General features: G+C 44.2%; 1 protein-coding gene across 27 annotated transcripts in view; it reads left to right on the forward strand.

The window, feature by feature from the left end:
• The window catches only part of LOC105479944 (zinc finger protein 438), a 179,878-nt gene extending 167,675 nt beyond the window's left edge, over positions 1-12,203 (forward strand). For all 27 annotated transcript variants that reach the window (XM_071070271.1, XM_071070262.1, XM_011738302.3 and 24 more), the window contains 2 exons: positions 6,542-8,378; positions 11,397-12,203. In XM_071070271.1, coding sequence (XP_070926372.1) covers positions 6,542-8,378; positions 11,397-12,012 — 2,453 coding nt within the window. In that variant the 3' untranslated portion in view covers positions 12,013-12,203. The remainder of the gene's footprint in view (positions 1-6,541; positions 8,379-11,396) is intronic.
• Positions 12,204-12,536: the final 333 nt, after the last annotated feature.

The following is a 12,536-nucleotide window of genomic DNA, read 5'->3' on the forward strand; positions in this document are numbered from 1 at the left end:
TTTTTTTTTTCTATTTAAAATTTAGATATGGTATTATATTTTGTGATAAATTTGGACAACTTCACGTATAATCCCCCCGCCCCTTTGAAGGAAAATGAAGAAAAAGGTCATTGCTTTGCATTGGAATGGGACAGTTCTGGGTTGTGTGGACTTTGGCAGATTATTTAACTTCCTCAAACCTCATTTTGCTTAATCTGTATAAGGGGAACAGTAATACCTATTTGCAGAGTTTGGATGAAGATTTAATTAAAAGACCTAGCACCAATTCTAGACCATAATAAGGGCTCAACACTTCCTAGTTTCCCTTTAATCCCAGTTAGATCAATTTCTCACCAACTGTAAATGTCACTTTTCAAAATCATTATTTTAGTATGCTTAACATATTAAAAACAGCCCATATTTAAGATCCTAATATTAAGTGTTCCTGTTGAATAATTGTACAAAATTAATTTTACTGAGCGACCCTTTTATGTCTTCAGTTAATAAAAGTCCATGTTTAGTACCCAAGAGTCCTGTGAGTCTCTTTAACTGTGTTACGGGTAGTTTTGCAGGATTTCCAGAAATTATGAATGTCAGTGGAAATTTTTACTTCTCATTAGTTAGTGCACAGTTCTGTAAGATCTGTAATATAGTGGGTGCAGGTGAGAGTTTTTAGATCACACCATCTGTGAAAGGCCTTGTAAATGTGTAGTGGAATAAACCACTGTTGTATAACTATATTGCCAAGAAAGACTTTCTGCAGTCATACTATCTTAGTATGTTAGAGCTTTTAAAAACTTAATGGCATTTTCAGCTTCTCTAAGGACTCCTGTTGTTCAGACTACTCAAAAAAAAAAAAAAAAAAAAAAAAGTGTTATTCTAGCATCACTGACCTTTATTGCAAATTGCCTCATTTTATCTTATAAAGCAAATGTTTGGAGGAACAATTCGTACAACTCCACTTGTCCTTGGGAGGTAATGAGCTCTAATACTTCTCAGTGCTTAACTTTTTTGGGTAGTTATGCACTGCCTGTCGGATTACTTACTAGATTACTTCCCTGATCGTTAGCAATTCTTGTCATTAAGTAGTCAAGGAAAATAAAAGACATGAGCCATTCTCTGTGTGTACATCTAGACAGTCATTTATGCATAGACACACACTCATCACAAATATCCCAAAAGATACTGCTTTTTAAAACGGATTCAACTAGGGAAACTTTCATTTTCCTTTCATTCATTAAACAAATATGTCTGAGAACCTCCTGTGTGCCAGGCACAGAGGGTATTCAGTGGGAAATTAGCACTTATCCCATTCCTGACTTCTTAGTTCCCCTGGGTCCCTCCACCCAACAAAGGCCACCATAATCCTGATTTCTTTTGTTTCATTTCAGAGATATTCTGCACATATACAGGATATATTTGTGTGTGTATCTTCTCATTTTTGTTAAGACAAGTGATAGCATACTGTACATCTCCCATCTTGGAGAGTATTCCAGATCACCCTGATTCTTTCTTTGTTTTTATTACTGCATGGTATTACATTGTATGGTTGGATGGTTATCTTATTAGCACCCTGTTGGTGGACACTTAAGTAATTACCAGGGTTTTTTCCCTTCTGTTTCTGTGGCCTTGCTGTCTTTCTTCTGCCTTGCATTTCTATTAACACATTGGTTTCGTTTCCTGTCCTTAATGATTCTGAGAAACTGGATTCAGCGCCACTTTCATGGAGACCATCACCTTTGTATGTACTTCCTGATAGAGCCAGACAAGCATAGTATGTTAAATGTACTCAACAAGACCTTATCTTTTCACCCCACAAACTCTTTGTGATTAGCTTGTGATATTGATCATGAACCACCTGATAAGCCTTTCAACCCCAGCATCCACTTCTTTAAGTTGCAGGGACCTTGAGGAGCACGGACTCAGTTTGGCAGACATCATATCAGTCATCTGGGCCTCTGTCACTTCAGGTTGCCCACACGGCTGACACTGATCGGTGCTCTCGCAGCCGGGACAGAGCTCAGGAGTGTCCTTTTGTTTTCAGACCACAGTGGCCTCCTTTTCCTTTGAATGCCCTTGCTCTTCCTATGTGATTTTATTCCCGCTATAATGTAGAGACATTTGAAGATCAGTTGAAGCACATTAACTTCAAATATATCATAATTAGCTCACTCCCTTTTGGTGTGGCTGTATGAAGTATATCTGGTTTCATTTCTGGAAACCTTAACTGTCAGAAGGTTGCTTTCTCACACTTGGTCATAAAAAATAGGAAGCTCCTTCCCAACTTAAGTCTTTAGAGACTTCAAGGTGACCTTGACCACTGTTGTTGCTTCAGCTGCATCTTCTGCTGTCTGTTATTTCTGCCTTTCTTCATGTTGACATTACCATGCTCTGCCTCTGAGGTTTGGTTTCCCTTTCTGTTGTTCCTCTGTCTTCGCTCTAATCCCCCCACTCTTCCTCTCTGTGTGTGTGTTTTCTGTAGAGCTTGCTTGTTTCTTTGACTATTTCAGTGTATGCCCCAGCAGCATAATTTACCATTCTCTTTTGTTATTTCCTCAGGTGGTTAGTTGATTATTCACTCCTTATTCTGGCAATAAATAAAATTACATTTAAAAATGTTTCTGAGAAATATCCTCTGTTTCCTTTTAAATTTTCAAAATATTGAAATGTTAAAGGTCATTTTTACATTGTGTTTTTTCCCACTGTTTACAAAATTTCCAAGGCTCAACCTCTAAATTATTTTTCTCTTTGATCACTTTATTACTGCTTAAAAAATTCAACAAATATTTAGTAAATCTCTGTCATGTACTGGATACTGTAGGCCCTGAAGACACAGACCAACTCCCTGTCCTCTAGGAATTCTAGGGAAAGCAGGCGATATATGTGATACTTTATTTATTCATTCATTCATTCATTCATTCATTCATTCATTGGAGACATAGTCTCACTGTGTTGCCCAGGTTGGAGTACAGTGGCATGATCTCAGTTTACTGCAACCTCCACTTCCCGGGTTCAAGCAATTCCCCTGCCTCAGCCTCCCAAGTAGCTGGGATTACAGGCACCTGCCACCACACCCGGCTAATTTTTGTATTTTTAGTAGAAACAGGGTTTCATCATGTTGACCAGGCTGGTCTCAAACTCCTGACCTCAAGTGATCTGCCTGCCTTAGCCTCCCAAAGTGCTGGGATTACAGGCATGAGCCACCGCATCTGGCCATAGATGGAACATGTGATCTAGAGAAAATGAAACAGGAAGAGGGAGCAGGGAGTTCACAATGGGATATAGTTTTAAATAAGGTCGTCAGAGAAGATGCTCGTTGAGAAGAAGCCATTTGTACAAAACCTTGAAGGAAATGGTGCAGCAAGTACTGGGGATTTATTGTCTTGGGCATAAAAGGGAAAAATGTCTTGGGCAGGTGGCAGTAGCCAGTGCTCCTCCCAGCCAGGAGCCACCTCTCAGGAGGTGCATGCCCAGAAGAGCAAAGAGGCCACCATGGCTGGAGTGGAGCAAGTGGAGGAAATAGGTCAGAGAGACTGCCAGGGACCTTTTAAAGCATGAGGCCTTTTAAACCATTGCAGGGATTTTGGCTTTACTCTGAGATGAAGAGCCACTGGACAGATTTGAGATGAGGGAGTCATAGATCTTGGGCTATGATGTGTTATTGTCACATATTCTTTAAAGAGGGCGTATTACTAAGCCTTTGTTCTAGCCCTTCTTGCAGTAAATATTTTCTGCCCAATTAGGAGGAAGAACTAGTGATAAATGACCCAATATTTTCTCTTCTCTCCCTTCCATACCCCAGATCTGTTGTGTAAATGCAAAGAACATTATTACTGCTAATGTAATTATGTATTAAGCCACATCTCTAAGTAAGCAAAAGCCATCAGTAATTTCAGGCTTTCTGCAAAGTCTCTCGATCCTGATTTAAAGTATTTATTTACAACTTATTTTGGTACTTCTTCCAAAAAAAAAAAAAGATGAGAAGGTGAGGTTTAAAATGAAAAACATTTAAAGGCTATGAAAATAAAACTTAAAAAATTAAAATTGTGTAGGAAGAAGTAGCAATCCATATAGATGACTATTGTGAAGTGATTTACCACTCAGTTTACCCACAAGCGGAATTCATGGTAATCAGACTCAGAAGGAAAACAACAAATAATTATCTTTTTCTGATTTTTCCAGAGCATAGCACTAGTCCTTATACTTCTTACTCTAGTGCAGGCTATTCTGTGAACTATGTTTCATAACATCCTTTTTCTTCACAAAACAATTACTTTCTAAAAATAAAGTGGTCAATGTAAATGTCAACTTATTTCTACTAAGTGGCTTGTTTATTTAGGGGGTGTCATTTCTGCTGAAAGAACCAACTTCCTGCTAAAATTGTTAATTCACTCACTGTAGGCATTAAAATCAAGGTTGATGGGCCAGGCGCGGTGGCTCATGCCTGTAATCCCAGCACTTTGGGCGGCCAAGGTGGGCAGATCACCTGAGGTCGGGAGTTCAAGACCAGCCTGACCAACATGGAGAAACCCTGTCTCTACTAAAAATACAAAATTAGCCGGATGTGGTGGCGCATGCCTGTAATCCCAGTTACTTGGCAGGTTGAGGCAGGAGAATCGCTTGAACCCAGGAGGCAGAGGTTGCAATGAGCCGAGATCATACCATTGCACTTGCCTGAGCAACAGGAGCAAAACTCCATCTCAAAAAAGAAAAAAAAAGAAAAAAGAAAATCAAGGTTGATGTTACATTTTCTTTTTTTTTTTTTTTTTTTTTTGAGTCGGAGTCTCGCTCAGACTGTTGCCCAGGCTGGAGTATAGTGGCATGATCTCAGCTCACTACAACCCCTGCCTCCAGGGTTCAAGTGATTCTCCTGCCTCAGCCTCCCCAGTAGCTGGGATTACAGGCATCCGCCACCATACCTGGCTAATTTTTTTTGTATTTTTAGTGGAGACGGAGTTTCATCATGTGGCCAGGTTGGTTTCGAGCTCCTGACCTCAAGTGATCCGCATGTCTCAACCTCCCAAAGTGCTAGAATTATAGGCGTGAGCCCCCGCACCCAGCTGATTGTACATTTTCGATTGTCTGTTTCACTAGATTGTCTGCTACCTACCTTGTATCCTCTAACACAGTGTTCAGTCCCTTACCTCCAACTCTAAAATCTAAAAAACTCTGAAAACAGAAGTTTATGAAAAGTTAAGTTCCAAACTCATTCAGAAGTAAAAACTTGAACTGAAATAAAGACAATTTAAAAATCTTCGTTTGTCCTACTTGTGAATATTTGCATGTTTTGCTACACAAGTGGTAATAGGTTCAATTATGGGTGCCCTGCAGATTCTGCTGGGAGTTATGTAACATTTAGTATATGCATCTTATTACTTTTCCAAAATTTGAAAATATAAATTCCAAACCACGTCTTCCTCCAAATATTTCAGAAAAGGGATCGTGGGCTTGCAGTAGCCAATCCTGGAATAATAATGATTGGAATAATGTAGGTGCCTAGTAAATGTGAATTGAAGTTTGATTAATATGAGATACTTAGAAATTAGAAACATTTCTGCACCTGGGTCTTGTGACCTTGAGACCTCAGAAAATAAAATAGATAATTCAGTCTTTAGAAGCAGGACACCACAATTGTTCTCTTAAGGTAGTGGTAATTGGTCTTAGGTCAGGTTAATAAATCCAGAAAGAATGAAGTGTTATTCTAGCAGTCAAAATTGTTCTTGTTAGTATCCTAGAAGGTGCTTTTTGTGCCATTCACATATTTTTCATGTTGTCTCTGTATCTTTACTTATCACTTTGTATCTTTTTGGTTTTTGTTCAACATTTTTTAAAGGTGTCACATCAGCTTTTTTAATACTGGTGATTTAATTGCAAAAGCACACATAAACAGTTTGAAAGGTGTGAGAAGAAATTCGCAAGTCACATGGGGAAACAGCAACAAAGCTAGCATTCAGTCTGGAATGCATCCACTGTGCCAAACAAACTCAACTGCTAGTGGGTCAAATGGTGTATCCTGAGATTGAGTGAAAAATAAGTTTGATACAAGAAATGCTTGTTTCATACAAAGGATGCAGTGGGAAGTATCAAGATGAATTGAATATAGGCTGTACCCTCACAAAGCTCAAGCTTAATAGGGAAAGCAGAACATGAATATAAAATAATAAACTACATAGCAGAACACACCAGACATCATGTGAAGATGAGTGGGGATAGGTTAAATGGAGAAGATAGACTTGCAGAATACATGGATGAGAAGGACAGAATCTTCGCTGTCAAGCAGTGTTGAGTAGTAGAGATACACATAAACACAAAAATTATTATGGAAAATTGTAAATAACATAATAGGAGCTAAGGAACCATAGATGAGTATAGTAATCCTTGGGGAAGGTAGGCAGGAATTGATCTTCAAGCTGGTCTTGAGGGACACAAGAGTTTGTCCAGAAGGTTTGGAGGTAGGTCAAGGAATCTCTTCTGGGCAGAGTAAATAAGATGCATGTTGTTTGAAGTATCACTAACAGGACAGTTACATACAATAACTCTTTATATTTTATTGTCATTGCAGGTGAATCAAACATCCCTTCTGGAACAAGACAGAGTAGGAAAGGTTTGCAGAATAAGAGTCAGTTTAGGACCATCGCACCAAAAATTGTGCCCAAAGTCCTAACATCCAGAATGCTGCCATGTCATTCACCATCACGCTCTGATCAGGTGAATCTGGGACCCTCCATCAACTCTAAGCCACTGGGGATGTCCACCCAGAACTATGCTCTGATGCAGGTTGCTGGCCAGGAGGGGACATTTTCTCTTGTTGCTTTGCCACATGTTGCGTCAGCTCAGCCCATTCAGAAACCCAGAATGTCCCTACCTGAAAACCTGAAACTTCCTATTCCTCGATATCAACCCCCAAGAAATAGCAAAGGATCAAGAAAGAAACCCATCCTGATCTTTCCTAAGAGTGGCTGTAGCAAAGCTCCTGCCCAAACCCAAATGTGTCCTCAGGTATCCCCTTCCCCACCCCACCACCCTGAACTCCTGTACAAACCCAGCCCATTTGAGGAAGTGCCATCACTAGAGCAAGCCCCAGCCAGCATTGGCACAGCTGCGCTGACTAATGGAAGTGACCATGGGGACTTGAGACCACCAGTGACCAACACCCATGGCAATCTGAACCCTCCTGCCACCCCAGCATCATCCACACCAGAGGGGCCTGCCAAGCAGGACCTCACAGGTCTTTCAGGGAAACCACACTTTGTAAGCAAGGTAACATCTAGTAAGCCTTCTGCTGTTGCCAGTGAAAAGTTTAAAGAACAAGTTGATCTTGCAAAAACCATGACCAGTTTATCACCAACCATTCTTGGCAATGCAGTTCCGTTGATCTCTTCAGTCCCCAAAGGGAAACTGCCAATCCCACCCTACTCAAGAATGAAGACAATGGAGGTTTACAAAATCAAATCAGATGCTAGCATTGCAGGTTTTTCTTTTCCAGGACCTAAGGCCGACTGTGATAAGGTATCCTCCACCACAGAAGGCTTTAATGCAGCCACCAAGGTGGCAAGCAAGCTGCCTGTTCCACAAGTGTCACAGCAGAGTCCCTGTGAAAGTGCCTTTTGTCCACCCACCAAACTTGATCTCAACCACAAAACAAAACTGAACAGTGGAACCGCAAAGAGAAGAGGAAGGAAACGGAAGGTACCAGATGAAATTTTGGCATTTCAGGGAAAAAGGAGGAAATGTGTCATTAATAAGTGTAGAGATGGTAAAGAAAGAGTAAAAAATGATCCCCAAGAATTCAGAGACCAAAAGCCGGGGACCCTGAAAAAATATCGTAGCATTATGCCCAAACCTATCATGGTCATACCCACTTTGACCCCCCTGGCTTCTCCAGCTACACTACAATCCCAGATGCTTGGGGGCCTAGGACAGGATGTTTCGTTAAATAATTCACTCACTCCTAAATATCTTGGCTGTAAGCAAGACAACAGCTCTTCCCCTAAGCCCAGCTCCATGTTCAGAAGTGGATTCTCTGGCATTAAGAAGCCTTGGCACAGATGTCATGTCTGCAACCACCACTTCCAGTTCAAACAGCACCTTCGAGACCACATGAATACACATACCAACAGACGGCCTTACAGTTGTCGGATTTGTCGGAAGTCCTACGTACGTCCTGGCAGCCTGAGCACACACATGAAACTTCATCACAGTGAGAACCGTCTGAAGAAACCCATGTGTTGTGAGTTTTGTGCAAAAGTGTTTGGCCACGTCCGAGTCTATTTTGGCCATCTGAAAGAAGTGCATAGGGTTGTGATCAGCACTGAGCCCACCGCCAGTGAACTGCAGCCAGGAGACATACCAAAGAACAGAGACATGAGTGTGCGAGGCACGGAGGGATCACTGGAGAGGTGAGTGTCGATGGAATGGAAACCCGGCAAGAGAGTCTGTTTTGATTTGGGGAAGACGGGAAGATTTCATGTTCAGAAAGGAGAGTTTATAAAACATCTCTTGGATTAAGATTTCATAAGGTAGTTATCTATACCTCCTAGTTCTGTGAAGAATAATCTCGTTTTTCTCTGGTTTCTGATCATCCATATTTGGAATTACCTTAACCACTCTAGTAAATTATTGTATATAGTTCCAGTGGTCTTTACAAGTAATTTCCCCCAAAATCACATCCACAGAATTTGCACTATTTTAAACAGCATCATTTGCCCCAAAATGCGGCATGACCCATGATGGGGACTCAGAGTGGTGTGTCTGTCATGTTGGCCCTACCTTAAGGTGCCCAGACCCCACCCTCTTCGTTTGCCATGTTTTTCCCATCAGGTCAGGTTCTCTCTTTCTGGAGTCATTCCTTTTTGCAAGCCCTGCTTCCTAGTATTACTGTTACAGGATCCTTGGGGTGTCATTTCATCAGCCGGAAACCTCTGTGGCCAGTGGCACCTTGGCGTGAGTTTTTCTCTGGCCCATTAGGCTCGTTCCATGCACTGGGCCTGGCAGGCTGCACTCAACTCATGCTACTGGCCTAGATCCCATGCCTTCCAAGGGCAAGCCAGGCACAGAGTGGTGAGGGATGTGTGAGCGAGCATGGGGTCTGGCCACTGCGCATAGGCAGGCACGCCAGCTGCTGCTGCAGGCTAGGCAGCTCCAGATGCCACCTCCCTGCAAGGCTGTGTCTGGACCAGGCACATCACAAGCAGCTTCCACAGCTGGCACCGGGAACATGATGTTGCTCGGAAGCTTGGAGACTCCAGGAACTGCATGGCCCCAGGAGGGAGTCACTGCCCTGGCTCAGGGGGCTCCCAGGTCAGAGCTCCCCAAAGGACCACAGCTCTTCACCTGCAGTGTGGCAAGCAAAGGGCGTGTTTCAGCCTGTTTGTGTTATAGCTCTCTTAGCCCCACCATTTGGCAGGTCCCGAGTTCTTGTCCTGCATTCAGGAAGAATGAGCTACACAGAGAAGTAGAGGGTGAGCAAGATAAAGAGGAACTTTATCAAGTGATAGAACAGCTCAGAGTTGAACTGCAGGGGGCAGTTCCTTGCAGCCAGGTTGTCCCAACTAACATTCAGCTCTTAGCAGAGAGGGTAGCTCCTCTCTGCAGGCCAGTCATCCCCGTCATCTCTTCTGCTCTCAGCAGAGAGGGTAGCCCCTCTCTGCCACTGGTCATCCCATTGTCTCTTCAAGTCTGGCTAAGTCCGGGGCTTTTATGTGCCTCAGAGGAGAGGAAGTGGCGTGCGGTTGGTCCATGGGTGGTCATGGACAGACCCAGAAAAGCACCACAAGTTCCCACTCCAGTCCACGTGGCCGGCAGCCTGGCCCCCAGGATTCAGGGCTTCCCCAGCTTGATGGCGGGGCTTCACCGGGGACCTCCCCCTTTCTGCCCAGAAGCTTCTTTGCCTCCTGCTTCTGTTTATGGCACCCAGGCTGTTCATGCTGAGGGGGCACCTGCAGGCCGGCACCGAGCTGTCCTCAGCGCCCCTTCGTCAGCCTCCCTCCCATGCTTATCGGCACCCAAAGTCTGGAGCGGGCCAGGGTGGTAGGGGGTGGGCATATCAGCACTGCCTCAAGCGTGTGCACACCCAGCCAGGTTACAACAGTGCCCAGGCTCAGCCCCAGCCTTGCTTTGAGATTGGAGCAGGTGCTGACAGTAAGGAGAAGCCAGTCAGCAGGAGCAGGTGCTTCTTGAGTCTGTGGGAGGAAGGGGCCTTCCCGGACCCCTGAGAGTGCAGAGATGCCTGGATCTGCAGCCACAGCAGGGTAACTACAGTGATGCCTGGGAGGGCAGGAGGGCTCCTGCCTGCTCCCAGCTTCCAAGAGCACAGGGATGCCTGGGTCGCAGCTGCGGCTTGGGCAGCTGCAGGCTGTTGCGCTTGGGAAGCTCCCACCCCGCCAACTTGGAAAGGGCAGGGCTCCTGCTTGTCCCCAGCTCCCCGGCTCCATGAAGCGTGGCACTGCCCCTGGCCCATCTCCGCCTCAGGGCCCCTCTCTACCCGCTCCTGCATGCCCTAGTGTGCTGTTTCCCCGGCCAGCAGGTGACTCAGCCTGGCCCCATCACAGCGGCTCTCAGGGCGGCAGGTTTCAGGGACTGCCCACCTCCTCTCCACGTTTCCCCAGCAGCAACAGCAGGCAAGGTGCAGGTGGCGCAGTGGCCCTGGCCAGCCCCGCACAAATGAACCCGACACTCAGGGCCAGCCCCACAAGTCCCCGCTGCACCTTCAGGCGGGTGCTCACTGGCTCCTTTCTGAATGTGAAATCTTCCCCTTCCCCAAATCAAAACAGACGCTCTTGCCAAATGTAGTTTGGACATTTTACCTAAAAATCAAAATCTAACTATAGGAAAAGAAGGAAGAAGTGAGGTTTCATGGTTCATTAGTGAAAGGCACAGAGGTCTTAAAGGGGACAGAAACGTCTGAGAAAAAGGAGAAACTATAGAAAAGCAAGGAAGAAATAGGATAGGCACCCTTTATTTTTACTGAACATAACAGAGTGAGCCAAAATTGAATAGAAGGTATTGGTGCTCAAGGTTAGGGAGAGCCACAGTGGGTAGGGTGGGACCGTTACCTTCAACAGAACTGAGGGTGTTCCTGTGCCCTTCACGCACTCTTACGTGACTCTTCCACGTGATTGCTCCTGTCCCTGTGGTAACCAAAGATAAGTTAGCTCACCTGGGACAGATGCATGAAGAGAAGGACTGTTGATTAAAGGAACCCTGGTAGCTGGAGAAATGTGTGGCCGCAAGCAGGAGTGACAGTTGGTATTCACCGCGGTCCTTGCGGAAGGTCTTCCCAGGCGCTCTCTGTTTACCCCAGCCCTTGTCTTTCTCGTCAGTGTATGTTTTAGATCCCTGAAGGCTGAGAGCTAAGAGGAACGGTTCCAATTGCATTTTTCCATGAAACTTATGTACACTATTTTTGCCCTTTTCAGAGAAAACAAGTCCAACCTGGAAGAAGACTTCCTTCTAAACCAGGCAGATGAAGTCAAATTACAAATCAAATGTGGCCGTTGTCAGATTACTGCTCAGTCTTTTGCGGAAATAAAGTTTCATTTACTTTATGTTCACGGAGAGGAAATTCAGGGCAGGCTACAAGAAGGGACCTTCCTAGGAAGCAAGGGGACTCAGGAAGAGTTGGTGCAGCACACTAGCCCTGACTGGAAAAGGCATCCTGAGAGAGGGAAGCCGGAGAAGCTTCATTCCTCCGAGGAGGATTCACACGCATGTCCGAGACTGAAAAGGCAGCTCCACCTTCATCATCAGAATGGCATGGAAATGCTCATGGAAAATGAAGGACCCCAGTCAGGAACCAACAAACCAAGGGAAACCTGCCAGGGCCCTGAGTGTCCTGGCCTCCACACAGTTCTCTTGTGGTCCCGTTCAGGCTTTAACTGCCTGCTTTGTGCAGAGATGCTGGGACGGAAAGAGGACCTCCTCCGCCACTGGAAGCACCAGCATAATTGTGAGGACCCTTCCAAACTGTGGGCTGTTTTAAATACGGTCTCCAACCAGGGAGTGATTGAACTTTCCAGTGAAGCTGAGAAATGAGACCCCAAGGCAGGCCGGGGTTAAGGAGAGAGCTCTGCCGCCGCCTTCCTTCAGAGCTTCGTGCTTTATGGTGGTGCTTAGTCACAAAGATCAAACAACAGGATTGGCGTGAGTGAACAGAAATGATTTTTGTACATGGTTTTATTTTCTTATGAAATAAAATATATGTTCTCGAAACATTTTTCTAACTATATGCAGTCTTATTTTAAAATCATATGTACTGATTCTTAATGTCTTAGACTTTCAGAATAAATAAAAAGATCAAAATTTGGAGATTGAAATTTAGAGGGATATAGGCTGTTCTTCAAATATAGCTCTCAGTGAAAACGTGTGTGTGTCCTTCCTTTTGTTCAGATGTTTTCTGCTTATGTAGATTGACAAATGTCAAAAATGTCCAGGCAGCAAAACCCTTTTAGTCTCAACCATAGTATCACGTTAGATGGTAAGTGCTGATATTTATTAAATTCTCTGGTTTATTTGAATATGATATAGAGCAGTATTTTAATAAGATTGTCGTCTACAAT

The sequence above is a fragment of the Macaca nemestrina genome, chromosome 9, assembly GCF_043159975.1.
Source record: "Macaca nemestrina isolate mMacNem1 chromosome 9, mMacNem.hap1, whole genome shotgun sequence".
NCBI classification, from domain to species: domain Eukaryota; kingdom Metazoa; phylum Chordata; class Mammalia; order Primates; family Cercopithecidae; genus Macaca; species Macaca nemestrina.